At 52.3% G+C, this 19,876-nt stretch overlaps 1 protein-coding gene across 4 annotated transcripts; it reads left to right on the plus strand.

Moving 5' to 3' along the window:
- Positions 1-137: 137 nt before the first annotated feature.
- Positions 138-19,470, plus strand: NECTIN4 (nectin cell adhesion molecule 4). Of its 4 annotated transcripts, none has more exons than XM_015113733.3 (9): positions 138-509; positions 9,839-10,198; positions 12,733-13,023; positions 13,997-14,117; positions 15,712-15,860; positions 16,097-16,253; positions 16,675-16,750; positions 17,169-17,243; positions 17,594-19,470. In XM_015113733.3, the coding sequence occupies exons 1-9, from the start codon at positions 431-433 to the stop codon at positions 17,816-17,818; spliced, it is 1,533 nt and encodes a 510-aa protein (XP_014969219.2). In that variant the 5' UTR covers positions 138-430; the 3' UTR covers positions 17,819-19,470. The 4 variants fall into 4 exon arrangements, with proteins under 4 accessions (XP_014969219.2, XP_014969227.2, XP_077795965.1 ...); XM_077939839.1 differs by having other exon boundaries at positions 163-509; positions 16,094-16,253; XM_015113741.3 differs by lacking the exon at positions 17,169-17,243.
- The last annotated feature ends 406 nt before the right edge of the window (positions 19,471-19,876 follow it).

A 19,876-nucleotide genomic window follows, 5' to 3' on the forward strand; every position in this document is an offset into this window, starting at 1 on the left:
CTGGAGCTGAGGATGGGACCCCACTGCCCCCACCCAGGTCCTTTCCTTCTTCCCTCCCTCCCTGGCGCCCATTAGCTAGCCCAGGCCGTGGGGGCGGTGGCTGCTGAGTCTCCGTGCCAGGCCCAGCCCCCAGAGACGCACCTGTTCTGACCTGCTGAGCAGGTTCCCAGGTTTCTGCCGTCGTTGTTGGCCACAGCGTGGGAAGCAGCTCTGGGGGAGCTCGGAGCTCCGGATCACGGCTTCTTGGGGGTAGCTACGGCTGGGTGGGTAGAACGGGGCCGGGGCTGGGTCCCCCAGTACAGACCCAAGTACGAGAGGCAAGAACTCTGCAGCTTCCTGCCTTCTGGGTCAGTTCCTTATTCGTCTGCAGCTGGCTCCCAGGGAGATCTCAGTGGAACTTCAGAAACGCTGGGCAGTCTGCCTTTCAACCATGCCCCTGTCCCTGGGAGCCGAGATGTGGGGGCCTGAGGCCTGGCTGCTGCTGCTGCTACTGCTGGCATCGTTTACAGGTAGGACTTGCTTGAACCATCAGGACACTTGCTTCTGAGCCCAACCCGGCACTGACACACATGCACAAACACATAGACACATGCATGCACACACACATTCTCCTTCCTTTGACTCTGAACTGAGGAGCCAGTCTCTCTCTCCCACCCCCAGCTTCCAGCAGTGCCCCCAGAAAAGCCAGTATAGCCCTTCCCCTTCGTGTTTCCTCCCAGCCCCCAGGCCAGGTCACTATGTCTGGGATCCCTGACACCTCTGCCAAAGCCTTGCCTAGGCCTGAGCTGTCTTGGGGAATAGAGACCCAGTGCAGGTGGGCAGGGAGATGGGACTTGTGAGGATTCTTTTCACCCCAGGGTTTCCTGGAGGTGCCTTGGCCTACCCCCTGGGCTCTAGAACAGCTGCCTGGAACTGGGGCTGACTCAGGGCTCAGCTGGTTTCGGCAGTCATCAGGGTGCTGGAAGCCTGATGCCCACAGAGTGGATGGGGGATTTCTGTTTCCTTCTCTTCTCTCCATGATGTTCTAGAGCACCAGGACGGGGTCACCTGTTGGGGACTATAGGAGAACTGAGAATGCCTGTCACTCTTACCCCTCCCTTTCCCTGGACGCAGTATTAGGTGCCAGGGTGGTAATAAGGGGGTTTAGATGGGTGGGGGTCTAAGATAGGGAACCATCTAGATAGGATGTGGTCCCCTTTTGTTCATCTCCTGTTCCCCCATTTTCTTTACTAGATGCCTTGTATTACTCCTCACCTCCTGTCTGTCTAATGTATATACAACAAATATGAATTATAGGAATGTATAATCTTCAGAGTAGAGGAGAGTGTGTGTGCGTGTGTGTGCACAGTGAGACTCAGTGGGATTCCATAGGCTGTTCCTAGGGTAATGAGTAACAGAAATCTTTCTCCTTCAAAAGATGGGGGCTGATCTGGATAGGACAGTTTGATTCTCGGGCCCAGGAGCAGTAGCAAGGGAGCCTCTGTTGCCCAGCAAGATCCGGCAGTGATTCCCCCACCTCCATCTCCAGCCGAAGCTTTGAGGAGGGGAATAAGGCCTAGATGTGTGGATTGGTGGAGGTATGGGCTGCCCCCACTCTGATTTTATAATAGGTCATGGCTCAGCCTCCAGTCGTAGGATACTCAGCTCCTACCCCTGCCATCTCCTCACAGTCCCCTACCACCTGTGTTTTAATTCCCATTTTCCAGATAATCCTTCTCAACTTGTTTAGGCCAAAAAGGTGGAGCCTAGTTGCTGGAGTCGGGGAACCAGCAGTCACTTTCCTGTGGGATCTACCCACACCTAAAGAGTGGAGTCATGCCATCTCAGGACTTGGAAGAGATCAAAGAGATTACCACTCCAACTCTCTCATTTTACAGATGAAAAAACTGAGAGAGATAGGCAAGTGAGATCTTCAAGATAACTCAATGTTAGGAGTTAACACACACACACACGCGCGCGCGCACACACACACACACACACACACAATCTCTTTCCTTTGACTCTGAACTGAGGAGCCAATCCCTCTCTCCCAACCCCAGCTTCCAGCAGTGCCCCCAGAAGAGCCAGTGTAGTCCTTCCCTTTCATGCTCCCTCCCAGCCCCCCAGGCCAGGTCACTATGTCTGGAATCCCTGATTATCTCTGCTCAGTGTTAGGAGTATGACAAGGGTTAGTGTCTTGGTGTTGTGATTCTAAGTTCATTGAAGAATAGTACATTTGAATGCACACTGGATACAGCCTGGATACTAGATGCTGGAGATGCAATGGTGACTGCATCACATGGTTTTTGTCTTCCTTTTCCATGATGGCAAAACTGTTCTTACTAAGAGAAGCCCAGGGAAGGGGAAAGGAGACCCCCTTCTAGTTAGACCTCATGCAATCCCTGACAGTAAGGGAGGAAGCTTGGCTCCAGATTGCCCCAGGAAGCTGGTAGCTGGTAGGAGGCCACTCCGCTGCACTCCGCTGCACAGAGCTGAGGTTGCTCTGGGGGCTGGAGACTACTAGCCTGAGGATCAGATGGTCCTACCTCCACTACCACCCCCATTCTGGCTCTTCTGTATATAGACTCTCTTAAATGGCCCCCAGGAATCTGGAATGTTTCATGTCTCTGAAAAAAATCCTTGGACTGGGAAGTCAGGAGTCTTGGGTCCAGATCCCGTTTCCGCTATTAATCTATTTGGTAACCTTGGGCAGCGATGAAACCAGACTTCAGTAGACCAAGAGCTAGGACCAGATCATCTCTACTGACCTTCCAGCTCAAATACGATGACTCTGTGATGTTCCAGCCCTGGTTGAAGTGGGGTGCTGCGGTGTTGGAAAGGTCACTGGATCTAGTTGTGGAGATAGGAGGAGGAAAGGGGTTCTGGTCCCATCTCTCAGAGGGTACCAGCGTACCTTTCCCCAGAATACTGCCTTCCTGGCCCTACTGCAAATTCACCCCCCACCCAAATCCTGGGCCATTAGAGCTCTGAGCCCCAGGGCCCTGCCCCACCCCTGACAGGGAAAGGAGCCCAGGCTTGGGAGGCGCCTCAGCACCACAGCTCTTTGTCTCTCCTTAATGGGTTGAGTTTCCGGGTGAGGTCTCCTCCCTTCTCCCTCCCCCATCTCTTGCCCTGGGGCTGAGGGACCCAAATCCATGAGACACCCCTTCCCCCATTAGGATCCTAGTCCCTAGCTCTTTGTCTGGGTTCAGGAGCCCTGCAGGACCAGAGGGTGAGTGGTGGTGCTCTGCATTCTGAGGTCTGCCTTCTGGGGGTTAGGATCAGCTTTCTGTCTCAGGTTAGTTTCCTCAAAAGGGAGGGGCCCATCCTTACTTTTCTACTCCTGTTTACAGAGGGGGGCAGGCCCTTTCCTGTAGGACCTACCCAAACCTGGGAAAGCCAGCAAGGGAGGTGGTGAGAACTGGGAGAATCCCAGGGAAGCCCTGTGACCTCAGTGACCTTGTTCCCACCCTAGTGTTTAAGGAGGCTGGGCCAAGGAGACCCTAGCTACAGAGATGGTGATGAGGACATTAGAGTTCATGATTCCATCAGGTGGACCAGAGCCTCAGGATCTGGGGGTTCTCTAGGCAAAGTGAATGGGGATTAGCTACTTTGGGGCACAAACCCAGTGAGAAGAGAATGATTGGATGTTCTGGCCTCCAAAAATTTGCCCTTGCTCTGACCGAAGTCTAGGCAGAGAGAAGCGATGGAGGTGATATGTGGAATGAAGCCAGAAGGGAAGGGAGTAGAGGCATCTAGGGTCTAAATTTGGGAGGAGAATCTAAAATGAGGAGGGGGCCAGGCGTGGTGGCTCACGCCTGTAATCCCAGCACTTTGGGAGGCCAAAAGCAGGTGAATCCCTTGAGCCCAGCAGTTTGAGACCAGCCTGGGCAACTGGCGAAACTCCGTCTCTACAAAAAATACAAAAGTTAGCCAGGCATGGTGGTGTACCTGTGGTCCCAGCTACTTGGGAGGATTGCCAGAATCCAAGGAGACTGACGTTGCAGTGAGCCGTGATCACACCACTACACTCACACCACTACACTCCAGCCTGGGTGACAGAGTGAGACTTTGTGTCAAAAAAAAAAAAAAAAAGAAGAGGTGAAGTTCAGAACTGAGGAGGCATCTGCCATGCCTCCTGAACGAAGGCTGTGGAGAAGGTGGCTGAGGTCACTCTTTCACTGGAACAGGCAGCCTCTGGCCTCGGGAGATTTTCTCATAGTTTTCTGGCCACCCCCACCCCCTTCCCTCTAAATCTGGTGTGTCCTGAGAGCTGGAGTTGAGGCTGTGATTTGGGACGGGGCAGAGCAAGCCATGGTGGGTGGAGGGGCAGTGTGGAGCAGGGGTTAGGATCTCAGGAGTTTGGGAGAAGCTGAATCCTGGGTCTCCCACCCACAGTGTGGCTGTTGTGGTGACTCAGCCAGGCTCAGACTCTGGCTCCGGGGGGTTTAGGGGACTTATCTGTGCTGGGAGCTGTGTCTGGGCCAGAGCCGGGGCTGCCTCAAGGCCTGTCCTCCCCATTGTTCTCATCTCCCTTTGTGATTGTGTGGCCCCCCTCCCCAGACACTAATCTGTGGGTGGGCGTTCTGCCCAGGCTGGGAAGCTCTCACTAAGCTGGGGGGCTTAGAACAATGGGGGGTAAGTGAGGGAGGCGAATGAAGGTGGAGAGGGAATCTTCTGGCTTTTAAAGTTCCTTAGCACTCCAAAGCCAAGGTTATGGGGAAAAGAGTGGATGGAAAGGGGTTTGCTGGGTTGTTTGTGTCACCTGTCCTGTCTGGGGAGTTTCGGTGCATCCCTCCCAGGTCCTTTCTCACCCTAAACTCACCCACATACTCCAGCTCTCGGGTGGAGGTTGTTGCTGTAAGGGGAGGCAGGAGTTAACAAAGGAGCATGAGACCCTAGACAGCCTGGACCCCTCCCCCTAGCCCCAGGCAGGATTCCCCTCACTCCCTACAAACCCACACCAGACAACCCTTACCCAGGTCTGGAACCAGAGCTGGTTTTTCTGGTAGTGGCAGCAGCAGAACCCTGACAGAGATTTCCAGGGAGAGGCCTCCTTCGGGGGCCAGAGCTGCTGAGGGACCCAGGGGAGTGGCTGGGGGTAGTGGTGAGAAATGTGGGAGTCCTTTTAGTAGGAACCTGAGGAGCAAGGGGAAAGGGAACGTTTGTTTTGTTCTGCTGGGGAGTCCTTAATGGCAAGTTCCCATCACCTGGAGGGACAGTGACCTCATCTCTAGGCACTTCCACCTTGAGCCTGAGATGAATCTGTCCTCAAGTCTTGGGGTGAGATGGGGAGGGATGCTGGGGGTGACATTCCAGGCAGGATGCAGAGGCAAAGGCTCAGAGCTACATACCACTGACCAAGGGCAGCTGAGACAGAGAGACATGCGGAAGCCAAGATAAACCGACAGCAAAATATTTACTATGTGTGCAGAGTTCCGCGAGACAAGAATGCACTCCATGCATACAGAGGGTGTGACACGCACACGGAATCGTGTGTGCACACACGTTCACACATACCGGTACATAGCTCTTCCCTCTGGACACAGACAAGTAAGTACATATATGCCCCTAAGATAAGACATGAACACATATATGTGCCAAACACCCACCAGTTTATGCAAGGAGATAGCCTCACATGCTTTTGAACCAGCACTAAGACAGACCAGGCCCTCAGCCACAGCTCCCATATACAAAAAAACTCATACCTACTCCCTCCTTCTCAGACACCCATCTCTAGTACCCCTACATTCACACCTGTAAGTCCCAGCAGGGGATCCTGATGGAGAAAGGCCCCTCATAAAGAAAACCTACTTCCTTAAAGATGCTCTTGATGGCTGGGTATCAGCAAGTGCCAGCCTCAGTTTCCCTTCCTGAGATCAGAGGCCAGGCTCACATAGAAAGGAAAGTTGAGACCCAGGCATAGGGTGGGGAACAGCCAGCCCAAACCTGGAACGGAGGGCCTGTCTGGGAGCGGGCGGGGTACACAAAGGGCTGGGCTCCAAAGAGGCCCGTGGGGGCCTGGCCAGGGTGGGGGAGGCCAAGGGCAGGGATCCCGTCTGGCCAGTTGGGCCTGTTCTCTCCCTTGCGCAAGGTGGTGGTGGCTGTGGCTAGGCTTGCTGCTGTGCAGCAGCTTCTGAGTCACCAAGGCTCCTGACCAGCGTCCTGGTGCTCCAGGGAGGAGGGATGGGAGGGTCAGAGGGAGGAGTGTCCAACCAGCCCCAGTCCACCAGCCTCAGCAAACAATTTGCAACAGAAGGGTCTGTGGGCTTGGCCTGGCCTGGCTATCACCTGCCCGCAAGGTGACCTCACCAGGCAGGCAATGTGTCTCCTTTGGTCTGATGACATCATTATGCTGACGCCAGGCTGACACTGGGTGGAGGAGAGAAGGAGGAGGCAGTCCTGGCCTGCCCTGGCCTGGAAGCCTGGACTCCTGGGTCTGTTTAGCCAAGGACAGGGATTCTAGGGCTCAAATTCTATTTTCTCTTCTCTTGTACCCTAGGGTGGTAGAGGGGTATGCAACTGGAGGAGGGTGTTGCCTCAGGCTGAGATGTTCCTACTAAATAGTGGATTTAGAACAATGAGGATCTGTGGGAGATACCCAGAAAGGAATTTCCTGTTTTACTGGGTTCCTCGGTCTGAGAAGCTTCAGTTTGTCCCCTAGGGGTGGGGATCATCGACTCACAGGTGAGAACATGGAGGATTGAGATTCAGGCATGCGCTGGATATCTAATGCCTGCTGTACCCTAAGAAGGTATTGTATTTTCCTAGGGAAATATAGGTGATTAGTGGTGGGGAGGCAGCAGGTGGTTGACTAGTATAGGAATAGGGTTGGAAAATATGCCATCTGATGTTGTTTCAGAAATAGCCTTTAGAAAGGTTTGAGTATCCCAGTGGGGCAGGTCTTGGGATCCCTGTGACCTTCACAGACAACAGCGTTTGAAGCAGAGGATATGTTGTGCTGGAGATCCCTACCCAAGCTCACTCGCAGCCCTTCCTTGGCAGCCCTGTTCTTTCCAGTGCCAGGAGGAGAAGAAGCCTGGGATGGGTGCGGGTGGTTAGCTGGACTCCCAGGCTGGGCTGGGTGGGACCAACATTAGCTTAGGCAGGTCAGGGCCCTGGTATCTGGCCCTGCAGGTCTATCCTGTCCCATCTGGGACCTCTTAGCACCCAACAGCATCCTTCTTCCCTCTCCTGGTAGCAGCGCCACAGGAACCCCTTCCTGTGCTCTATGTGCTGCCTCACTAAAACCCTCTGATCCATTCTAGTGGAGCTTCATTTCCTCCCTTCATGCCTGCCTCCTTCCATTCCTATTTTTTTCCTCTGTCCAGTCTGGAGGTGCTCCCTTTGCCAGTGAACCCAATTAGCTAGCTAGCCCAGCCTATCCTGCCTCCGCCCCAGGGTTACCATGTAGTGTTCCTCCCTGGCCAGCCCAATGCTTGTTCCTCCTCATTCTTGTTTTTTATCTTTTTCTTTTTTTTTGGTACAGCATCTCACTTTGTTGCCCAAGCTGGAGTGCAGTGGAATGATTAGCTCACTGCAACTTCCACCTGCTGGGTTCACCAATTCTCCTGCCTCAGCCTCCCGAGTAGCTGGGACTACAGGCGCCCACCACCACGCCCGGCTAATTTTTGTATTTTTAGTAGAGATGGGGTTTCACCATGTTGGCCAGGCTGGTCTCAAACTCCTGAGCTTGGGTGATCTGCCTGCCTCGGCTTCCCAAAGTGCTGGGATTAAAGGTGTGAGCCACTCTGCCCAGCCTGTTCCTCCTCATTCTACACTTTTCTTCTGTCTCTCTCATTTATTAATTCACCTGTTCATTCATTCAGTCGGTCAATAAATGTTGATGGAACCCACATACCACTGAGCACTAAATCAGAAACAATGGTTCCATATGTGACGTGAGGCCCAGAAAACAGGGATAAAGTGCTGTGACAGGAGTGAAAGCAGGGTGATGAGGAGAACAGAGGAAGGGCACCTAATGCTGCCTGAGGTGGGGGTGGGAGGAGGGAGGACTCCTGGAGGAAATGATGCCTAAGCAGAGTCTTAAATGATGAGTAGGCGCTACCAGACATAGGGAGGAGGGCATTCCAGGCAGGGGGTATTGTGTGAGCAGAGGTGAGGAACAACAAGGTGTGTGGCTTGCTGGGCAGAGGCAGGGACAACACACTGTTGGGGATTGCTGGGGCATGCATTCCAAAGCAAGGAGCTCTTGCCATCCCAGCATGTTCCTTTGCTCTGCTCCCAGGCCCCAATCCCCATATTTCACTTTTGATTCCATGACTCCAAATTTATTTCTTCCCAACAATGAACATCCTCAGGCCCTGTCTCCCTCATAAGTTACTCATCCTAGAAATTTAGGAGCTGTCTTTGAGTCTTTCCTCTCCTTCATCTTTCTTTCTGGTCAGTGACCAAATCCCTGTCAAATCTCCCCCTGGAACTGTCCCCTCCTATCCCCTCCTAGCACTACTGCGCCCAGGCTGCAGCTGCAGCCTTCAGTGACTGCCCCTCACCACTTGCTCATGGCACTCCCTTGCTAAGGAACCTTCAGTGACTCCCCATTTCCTCTTGACCAAGTCTGAATTCCTTTGCTCGTATGGAAGTTCCCCGGTGATTTGGCCCCACCCTGCCCCAACCATATTTTCCACTCCTGCTCAACACACACACCCTGTATTAGGCTGAGTCCTCTCCTCTTTGCTTCCTGAACAAGCCACCTTCTCCATCTCCTTGGTGTTTGCTCACCGTGGTCCCTGACTTTGTATGCCTTTCTAGGCCTCTCTGCCTCCTAATCCTACCCAACTCATGCATGGGGCCCTCCCAAATGATTCAGTCCCATAGTGATTGCCCCATCCCACAGTTGGCCTATAACACACCCCTGAGCACTAAATCAGAAACCATCATCACATGTTTCCATATGTGTCTCCATATGTATCTCTTGCTCCTGAGCAGACCTCAAGTCCCATGAGAGCAAGGAGTGGATCCTTACTTGCAGATAAGGTAACGTGATGGATAGTTCTGATTCCAGAATTCCTGAGGATTTCATTAATATGCAGAATACTAGCCCTTTGTCCTAGCCCTTTGTCCCTTGTCCTCTGATTCTGGCTTACAATTCTGACCCCGTTGCTGTGTGCCTGCTCTGATCTCATCTCTCTGGGCCTCTGACCTGGGCCCTTTCTGTCTTTAGTGGCTTGCTCATTCCTGCCTCTGAGCCTTGGTTCATGCCTTTCCTCCCACATGGAACACTTCCTGAGCTATGGGAATCCAGGTCTCTCATCTTCAAGCCATGAAAAGAATGTTCCAAAGGGCCTACTGAATTAGACCCTTCCTACCCTATGTGACCCATTCCAGACACCAACAGTTTTGGATTCTTGCCGTGGCTCCCGGCCACACTTTCTGAAACTATCCACTTTTTCCTGGTTGGTGGGTTGAACCTCCTCTGAAAGTTTGTTCATGGCTTTCCCTGTTTCTTTGTGCATGAATTCCACCTCCCTGATGACTGTGAGCTCCCTGAGGGCAGAGGCTGGGTCTCCTGTTCTGTTACAACCTCCCACCTTGCAACTGCTCAGGATACAATCCTAGGCTGCAAGAGGGTGTGAGTCTTCCATAAATCGTCTGTGTGGCCTTAGGCAAGCCACTTCCTCTCTCTGGGTCTCAGTTTCCTCATCTGTTAAATGGTGATAATAACACCTACCTCTTGGGAATGTTTTGTAGATTTAATAAGGTAATGAACTGAATGTGCTTTGCAAGCACAAAATGCTTCAGGAGTTCCGGCCACCTTTGCTATCATTATCATTATGAATGCGTTCCCCCAGCTCTGGCAGCACCCTTAATCGTGGTTGTCCCTGTCTGCCCCCTGCAGGCCGGTGCCCCGCGGGTGAGCTGGAGACCTCAGACGTGGTAACTGTGGTGCTGGGCCAGGACGCAAAATTGCCCTGCTTCTACAGAGGGGACTCCGGCGAGCAAGTGGGGCAAGTGGCATGGGCTCGGGCGGACGCGGGCGAAGGCGCCCAGGAACTAGCGCTACTGCACTCCAAATACGGGCTTCATGTGAGCCCGGCTTACGAGGGCCGCGTGGAGCAGCCGCCGCCTCCACGCAATCCCCTGGACGGCTCGGTGCTCCTGCGCAACGCAGTGCAGGCGGACGAGGGCGAGTACGAGTGCCGGGTTAGCACCTTCCCCGCCGGCAGCTTCCAGGCGCGGCTGCGGCTGCGAGTGCTGGGTAAGTGGGGCTCTCTGGGGATGGTCTGAGCTGCTGTGGATGCAGGGGTAAGCAGAGATTGGAATTGCAGAGATGAATGGGGCAGAAGTAGAACAGGAATAAAATGTAGGGTCCTGTTCAGGTGAGGGAGCTTCATCCAGCTAGCTATCCTTGTACCCAATCCAGAAATTCTCTCCAAGTAACCCCAAAAGCTGGGGAAGATTCCATTTATTAGGAAGTTCTTCCTTCCGACGACATGAAACTCCCTCTGTTACTTTTGCCCTGTGGCAATATGGCACGGTTTATTCTCTTTTCTGCACAACAACCTTTCCAAAAGCAGAGGCCCTTTGTCATGCCCCACCCAAATCTACTCTTCTCCAAGCTAAACTTACTGGTTCCTGACACAGTTCCACCAAAGACAGTTTCAAAGCCTCTCTCACCATCCTGTGCTCCATGTTTTTTTTTTTTTTTTTTTTTTTTTTTTTTTTTTTTTTTTTTTTTACAATGTGGGTCCTGAGTGTGGACACAGGCCCAGCTATGGTGTGGCCATACGCGGCCAGTGGGGCTAATACCTTCCTTGATATGGACCTTCAGTGAATGTGGTCTGAGATCACAATCACTTTTTAAAATTTTTAATTTAATTTAATTTAATTTTTTTCGGACGAAGTCTCGCTCTGCCGCCCAGGCTGGAGTGCAGTGGCGCGATCTCGGCTCACTGCAAGCTCTGCCTCCCGGGTTCACGCCATTCTCCTGCCTCGGCCTCCCAAGTAGCTGGGACTACAGGCGCCGCCACCACGACCAGCTAATTTTTTTTGTATTTTTAGTAGAGACGAGGTTTCATCGTGTAAACCAGGATGGTCTCGATATCCTTACCTCGTGATTCGCTTGTCTTGGCCTCCCAAGGTGCTGGGATTACAGGCGTGAGCCACCGCGCCTGGTCACAATCACTTTTTAAATCATCACTTTATATTGCGGGCACTTGTGGTCAACTCTGGACTTATGGTCAAGTCTTTTCCATTCTGTGTTAATATTTTGAAGATAAAAATAAAGGTTTTTTTGCTGGGTGAGGTGACTCACACACTGTAATCCCAGCACTTTGGGAGGCTGAGGTGGGCAGATCACCTGAGGTCAGGAGTTCGAGACCAGCCTGGCCAACATGATGAAACCCCATCTCTACTAAAAATACAAAAACTAGCCAGGCGTGGTGGCTCGTGCCTGTAATCCCAGCTACTCAGGAGGCTGAGGTGGAGAATCACTTGAACCCAGGAGGCGGAGATTGCAGTGAGCTGAGATTGTGGAATTGCACTCCAGCCTGGGCGGTAGAGGGAGACTCAGTCTCAAAAGTAAATAAATAAATATAAATAAATAAATAAATACAATAAAGGTTTTTATAGTTCCCCTTTATTCACATATAAGTTAATAACATCAGCCTTGGAGTAAAAAAAAAAACCAAGTGTAAATCTAGGCTTTGTCACCTAATAGCTGATGACTTGGGACAGTCACTTAACTTCCTTGTGCTTTGGTTTCCTCATCTGGAAAATAGAGATAATAATACCTAACTCACTGTTTGTTGACAGAATTTGAGATAACATTTATAAAATATTTAGCATAATAGTTGACACATAGTAAGTGCTTACTAGGAGGTGGTTATTATTATTATGTAGATGATATCTGGTTAGTTTTTTAATTACTTCATTATTTTTATTTTTTAAAATGACCTATGTTCATTGTAAAAAATTCACACAGTAGGGAAGGATACAAAGTCACCTCAATTTCTACCATTCATCTGTGTCTCCATGAAGTAAGAGAAGGAAAGGGGACCTGAAACTTGTTTTGTGGTATTTTTTGTTGTTTTTTTGAGGCGGAGTCTCACTCTGTCGCCCAAGCTGGAGTGCAGTGGCATGATCTCGGCTCACTGGAACCTCCACCTCCCGTGTTCAAGCGATTCTCCTGCCTCAGCCTCTCGAGTAGCTGGGATAACAGGCACCCGCCACAACGCCCGGCCAATTTTTTTTTTTTTTTTTTGAGACGGAGTCTAGCTCTGTCGCCCAGGCTGGAGTGCAGTGGCCAGATCTCAGCTCACTGCAAGCTCCGCCTCCCGGGTTTACGCCATTCTCCTGGCTCAGCCTCCCGAGTAGCTGGGACTACAGGCGCCTGCCACCTCGCCCGGCTAGTTTTTTGTATTTTTTAGTAGAGACAGGGTTTCACCGTGTTAACCAGGATGGTCTCGATCTGCTGACCTTGTGATCTGCCCGTCTCGGCCTCCCAAAGTGCTAGGATTACAGGCTTGAGCCACCGCGCCCGGCCTACCCGGCCAATTTTTTATATTTTTAGTAGAGACAGGGTTTCACCATATTGGCCAGGCTGGTCTCGAACTCCTGACCTCGTGATCCGCCTGCCTCGGCCTCCCAAAGTGCTGGGATTACAGGTGTGAGCCACCGTGCCCGGCCCGGGGGCCTGAAAGTTTGTACTTGCACAAGACTGAAATGCGATGAGTGGGGGCCTCCTAACAGGGGTTGTGCAGACCTGTGACCCCTGCCTTTCCCCATTTTCAGTGCCTCCCCTGCCCTCACTGAATCCTGGGCCAGCACTAGAAGAGGGCCAGGGCCTGACCCTGGCGGCCTCCTGCACAGCTGAGGGCAGCCCAGCCCCCAGCGTGACCTGGGACACAGAGGTCAAAGGCACAACGTCCAGCCGTTCCTTCAAGCACTCCCGCTCTGCCGCTGTCACCTCAGAGTTCCACCTGGTGCCTAGCCGCAGCATGAATGGGCAGCCACTGACTTGTGTGGTGTCCCATCCTGGCTTGCTACAGGACCAAAGGATCACCCACATCCTCCACGTGTCCTGTAAGTACTTGGATGCTTGGATAGGGAGGCCCAAGGGGTTCTGAGCAGATTGGTGGGACGCCATAGGTCCCTGAGCCAGGCCGGGCTGGTCAACCTGGGTCCTGGAGGCTACAGTGTGTAAGAGAGCACTAGTCCAAATGTGGAAGACCTGGAGCCCGATCCCAGAGGATAGACCTCTCTGAGCTTCTGTGTCCTTATCTTTAGAAAGGAGATTGCCCTGCTTCACGGGGTTGTTGGGAGAATCAACTATAAATATGGAATTGAAAACACTTTCTAAAATATTAGTTTAGGATTTGGAAACAGATAAACTTAGACAAGCCCTAGTTCTACTTACCAGCTGTTATTCAGTTGTGTTAGGCTTCATTTTCTTTATCAGCAATGAGTATAATTATTTATAACTCATACCAACTTTAGACGGTTTTGACGGGAATTCGAAATTATGAACGCAGAGCAACTCACACAGTGCTTAGCGCATTGAAGGCGCTTGGTAAATGGTAGATACTATTTTCCCAGTGTTAGATTTCAAGCTTCTGGAGGGGATAAGACTGTTTTTAGCATTTGGCTCAAAGTAGGTCCTCAACAAATGTTTGTTGAAGAAATGAACGAACTAGTAGGATTGTTACACTTTTGAAGAATCAGGCAACATTTATTCAGCACCTGTTCTGTGACTAGCACTATGCTAGGCAACACAGGACATCCAGAAAATGTGTGATGGATCACTACCTTGAGGGACTTATGGCCTCATTGTACAGGTAAACCAATATAGACTCTCTGAGCTTAGAGAGGGGAGGGAACAGTGTGGCCAGGAGCTGTCAGCAGGGTGGGGCTGAGCTAGGTTTGGCAGCAGATGAGTAGGATGGAGAAGGGCAAGGGAGGGTATTTCAGGCAGGGTGGGGTGGGGGCAGAGCCCTTTGAGGTACCACATGATCAAAGGCATCATTCCCATTCCTTCTCCTCCCACCTCCCATTCCAGTCCTTGCTGAGGCCTCTGTGAGGGGCCTTGAAGACCAAGATCTGTGGCACGTTGGCAGAGAAGGAGCTATGCTCAAGTGCTTGAGTGAAGGGCAGCCCCCTCCCTCATACAACTGGACACGGTAAGGGCCCGAGCCTGGGGAAGGCCTAACTTGAGACTAGGTTCCTGCCCTCTCAGGGCCAGGGTATACTCACTATGGGATGGGACAATATATTCTGAGCCCCCAAATAAGTTGGGGTATGTGTTCACATCTCTTGTATTATTATACTCATTGTACAAGAATATGCATGGTCACCATATATTATTGGCTTGCCCAGGGAATCTAAGATACATGGTCATTAGTAGGGAATAAATGGATAAGCCCTTAAATTTTTTTTTTTTTTTTTGAGACGGAGTCTTGCTCTGTGCCCCAGGCTGGAGTGCAGTGGCGCGATCTCGGCTCACTGCAAGCTCCGCCTCCCCGGGTTCACGCCATTCTCCTGCCTCAGCCTCCCGAGTAGCTGGGACTACAGGCGCCCGCCACCTCGCCCAGCTAATTTTCTTGTATTTTTAGTAGAGACGGGGTTTCACCGTGTTAGCCAGGATGGTCTCGATCTCCTGACCTCGTGATCCGCCCGTCTCGGCCTCCCAAAGTGCTGGGATTACAGGCTCGAGCCACCGCGCCCGGCCAAGCCCTTACATTTTTTGTCTTTTATTTTATTTTTGTTTTGAGAGAGTCTCGCTCTGTTGCCAGGCTGGAGTGCAGTGGCGCGATCTCGGCTCACTGCAACCTCCACCTCCTGGGTTCACGTGGTTCTCCTACCTCAGCCTCCTGAGTAGCTGGGATTACAGGTGTGCGTCAGCATGCCCAGCTAGTTTTTTGTATTTCTAGTAGAGTCGGGGTTTCACCATGTTGACCACACTGGTCTTGAACTCCTGACCTCAGGTAATCCGCCCGCCTCAGCCTCCCAAAGTGCTGGGATTATAGGCGTGAGCCACCATGCCTGGCCTTGTCTAACTTTTAAATTGTGAAATATAACACAATATTTCGATATTAATATTTTGCATATTTATGTGAATGCATAAAGTGCACAAGACAGCTGTGTCTTTTTGCAGTTGTTAAGCCAACACTCCTATAACCACCACAATATTGCCAGCACCTCGAAAACACCCACTACCTCCAGTTCCCTCAAGGCATCCTTGGCCTTTTTCCAAGGTCTGAAATATCTAGAGAGTCAGGGAGAGGTTGGGTACACATGCGTGTGAGCCCATGACGGGCATGTTCTCACATGTAAGCATATGAACGATGCATGTGGCCTTGTGCCTGGGGCTATGTTCATGTATCCTGCCATGCAACATCACGGGTGTTGGAGCAGGCAGTCACATTTTCCAATTACCTCTACACCCAGCTAGGAGTGGAGTGTCCTGTTGGGTGGACTTTATAACATGTGTACCTGGTACCCAGTGTTGGATGACGTGATGCCTGTGGAAGCATGTGGGATGGCACACGTGTGGATCTTCCCCGGGTGTGTGTAGGGGGTGCCCAGGTCAGGCTGGGCAGCAGGGAGAAAGGACTTCTGCCTAGACCTGCCTGGTGGAGGGAGGGACACCGTGGGAACAGCCGGCGGCTCTGGGTGACGTCATGGGGGTGGAGGGTGGAGAGCTGTCTGGACACGTTGGGTGATGGTGGCTTCAGCCCTTCCGGGCTGGCACCCTTCAGCTTCCCTGTCTTCCAGGCTGGATGGGCCTCTGCCCAGTGGGGTACGAGTGGATGGGGACACTTTGGGCTTTCCCCCACTGACCACTGAGCACAGTGGCATCTACGTCTGCCATGTCAGCAATGAGTTCTCCTCGAGGGATTCTCAGGTCACTGTGGATGTTCTTGGTAAGCACCGGGGCAGAAGAAACAAGGGACCTGGGCCAAGGGCTTGGTGGGGGCAGCGGGAAGCAAGACAGAGACAGTGAATTGGGCAAGTGTTTATTCAGTGGGGGCTGGACCGTGTGTCTTTTGCAGAGAGTCAAACTGAGGTGTGGTTTTAGATGTTTTGTAGGGGAGCTGTGAGGTCTGGGGTGGGTTGTGGCTGCAGGCTTCCACCTCAGACAGTGGCCTGTCTCCAGCAGACCCCCAGGAAGACTCTGGGAAGCAGGTGGACCTAGTGTCAGCCTCGGTGGTGGTGGTGGGTGTGATCGCCGCACTCTTGTTCTGCCTTCTGGTGGTGGTGGTGGTGCTCATGTCCCGATACCATCGGCGCAAGGCCCAGCAGATGACCCAGAAATAGTGAGTACTGGGCACTCCTGGGTGGGTAGAACTAAGCTGAGAACAAAGAAGAGGATAGCAGGAGGTGGGCCAGGACCGAGGAGACTGGGTGGCCTGAAAACTGAGGAGTTTCAGACTAGAGGTGGGCAGGGTCTTTCTAGGGCTGAGGAGGAGCTAAGGGTCTGGAGCACAGATGGAGCACTCAATCCTTCCACCTTAGTGAGGGTCAGATCCATGTGCCTGGGTGTCGCCAAGTATGCACACGCACACAGCACACACACGCTCTTCAGCTGCACTGCCATCTGCAGCCACACACTCACACTTGCAGGGCCAGCACGGCACCCACACCCTCCAGGCCTATCTCACTAGGCTCAGCCAGGATAGGCTCACCTTGGAAGGCTGCCGCTACCCTCAGCTCCTGACAAGGGTGTGTCTTTCCCAGTGAGGAGGAGCTGACCCTGACCAGGGAGAACTCCATCCGGAGGCTGCATTCCCATCACACGGACCCCAGGAGCCAGGTGTGTGCCAAGGCCGGGTGCATGCATGCAGGAGTGTGGTCACATTGGGGTCTGCTTGTGCCTGGGCCTCTCTGCAGACCAGGCGCACAGCTCTCTGCTGGGTCAGCCACTGACTCACAGCTGGGGCTGGCTAGGGTAGAGTTGAGAGGGTGTAGTTGCTTTGGGTCTGCTAGGGCTGCTCCAGAAGGCTCCCTTCAGCATTGGCCTAGGGCCTTCTCTGGGAAGCCACCATCAGTTCTGCTTCCAGGGTGGGTTTGGGGTGGCAGTGGGGAAATGAGGATGTTTGTTTCCAAGAGAATGGACCTGTTGGGTTGGGGGACAGGTGAGTAGGGAGGAGGCTGGTGGAGGACAAGAGGGGAAGAGGCTGAGGGGAGGAGGCTGAGCCCTGTTCTAACTCCCCCATGTCTGGGCCCTGCAGCCGGAGGAGAGTGTAGGGCTGAGAGCCGAGGGCCACCCTGATAGTCTCAAGGACAACAGTAGCTGCTCTGTGATGGTGAGGCCCCCGGCCCCACCGGTGTCCCCACCACTCTCCTCGGGCCCCTGTCCTGGTCCCAGATATGGTGCGTCAGCAGCCCACTTACCAGTCCCTCTCGCCTTAGCCCTGGCTCATGCAGCCCAGCACCGCATCTCTGCTACATCTTTGTTCTCCCGTCTCCCCCTCCCCATGCCTAACACTTGTTCCTGGTCCCCGATCTCTGGGCCCCTATGCTTCTGAGGCAACCGTTACCCCTGCTTGTGCCTGGCCTCTGATCCCACCATGACCCAGGTGTGCCCCAGCTGTGCCCCAGCATGTCCAGCCACCCTGCTTTGGTTCCTGACTTGCCCTCTGCCCTTGGTCTCCAGAGTGAAGAGCCTGAGGGCCGCAGTTACTCCACGCTGACCACGGTGAGGGAGATCGAAACACAGACTGAACTGCTGTCTCCAGGCTCTGGGCGGACCGAGGAGGAGGAAGATCAGGATGAAGGCATCAAACAGGCCATGAACCATTTTGTTCAGGAGAATGGGACCCTACGGGCCAAGCCCACAGGCAATGGCATCTACATCAATGGGCGGGGACACCTGGTCTGACCCAGGCCTGCCTCCCTTCCCTAGGCCTGGCTCCTTCTGTTGACATGGGAGATTTTAGCTCATCTTGGGGGCTTCCTTAAACACCCCCATTTCTTGCAGAAGATGCTCCCCATCCCACTGACTGCTCGACCTTTACCTCCAACCCTTCTGTTCATCGGGAGGGCTCCACTGATTGAATCTCTCCCAAAATGCATGCAGGTCACTGTGTGTGTGCATGTGTGCCTGTGTGAGTGTTCACTGACTGTGTGTGTGTGGAGGGGTGACTGTGTCCGTGGTGTATATTGTGCTATCATATCAGAGTCAAGTGAACTATGGTGTATGTGCCACAGGATTTGAGTGGTTGCGTGGGCAACACTGTCAGGGTTTGGCATGTGTGTCGTGTGGCTGTGTGTGACCTCTGCCTGAAAAAGCAGGTATTTTCTCAGACCCCAGAGCAGTATTAATGATGCAGAGGTTGGAGGTGAGAGGTGGAGACTGTGGATCAGACCCAGGTGTGCGGGCATAGCTGGACCTGAAATCTGCCTCCGGTGTGAGGGAACCTGTCTCCTACCACTTGGGAGCCATGGGGGCAAGTGTGAAGCAGCCAGTCCCGGGGGCAGCCAGAGGCTTGAACTGTTACAGAAGCCCTCTGCCCTCTGGTGGCCTCTGGGCCTGCTGCATGTACATATTTTCTGTAAATAAACATGCGCCGGGAGCTTCTTGCAGGAATACTGCTCCGAATCATTTTTAATTTTTTTCTTTTTTTTTCTTGCCCTTTCCATTAGTTGTATTTTTTATTTATTTTTATTTTTATTTTTATTTTTATTTTTTAGAGATGGGGTATCACTATGTTGCTCAGGCTGGCCTTGAACTCCTGGGCTCAAGCAATCCTCCTGCCTCAGCCTCCCTAGTAGCTGGGACTTTAGGTGTATACCACTGTGCCTGCTTTGAATCCTTTACTAAGAGAAGAAAAATTAAAGAAAGGCTTTAGATTTATCCAATGCTTACTACTGGGATTGCTTAAAGTGAGGCCCCCCCAACACCAGGGGGTTAATTCCTGTGATTGTGAAAGGGGCTCCTTCCAAGGCATCTTCATGCAGACAACCCCTTGGGAGGGCACCTGAGAGCTGGTGGAGTCTGGAATTAGGGATGTGAGCCTAGTGGTTACTGGGTAAAGTAAAGTTGCATCCACAGTTGTTTGTGATACCTTGGGGAGTTGCTTGGACTTGGTGACAAGGGCTCCTGTTCAATGGTGGTGTTGGGGAGAGAGAGAGAGCAGTGATTACAGACTGAGAGAGTAGGAGTTCAGGTGAGGTGAAGGAGGTGCTAGGGGTGAGAATGTCGCCTTTCCCTCTGGGTGTTGGATCACTAATTCAAGGCTCTTCTGGATGTTTCTCTGGGTGGGGGCTGGAGTTCCATGAGGTTTATTTTTAGCTGGCACACCCAGATACACTCAGCCAGAATACCTAGATTTAGTACCCAAACTCTTCTTAGTCTGAAATCTGCTGGATTTCTGGCATAAAGGAAAGGCTCCCATCCTTCATTCCCCAGCCAGCCTAGGACTTTGAATGTGGAGCCTGAAGATCTAAGATCCTAATATGTACATTGTATGTAAATATGTGCATATTTGTACATAAAATGATATTCTGTTTTTAAATAAACAGACAAAACTTGTTCTGTCTGGTTCCTGTCTTGCCCCTTGAACTGTGTAAGCTCTGAGTCACATACTCTCTGTCTTGGTATCATCCTTCTGGTAGTCCCAAGTAGGGGAGGACTTAGGATGCCTGTAGCTGGGAGGGATAGGAAAAGAATTGGCTTCCACAAGGCCTTTGGCCATCTCTGAGAGTCCCCAGGTGGGAGAGTGGAGCTAAGAACCCTTTCGAGCATGGCCAGTGCCTTAGTTTGCAAAGTGTTTTAAATTCCATTTTTTTTTTTTTTTGAGATGAAGTCTTACTTTGTTGCCCAGGCTGGAGTGCAGTGGCACGATCTTGGCTCACTGCAACCTCCGACTCCCAGGTTCAAGCAATTCTCTCACCTCAGCCTCCCGAGTAGCTGGGATTACAGGCGCCTGCCACCACG

This window comes from Macaca mulatta, chromosome 1 (assembly GCF_049350105.2).
Source record: "Macaca mulatta isolate MMU2019108-1 chromosome 1, T2T-MMU8v2.0, whole genome shotgun sequence".
NCBI classification, from domain to species: domain Eukaryota; kingdom Metazoa; phylum Chordata; class Mammalia; order Primates; family Cercopithecidae; genus Macaca; species Macaca mulatta.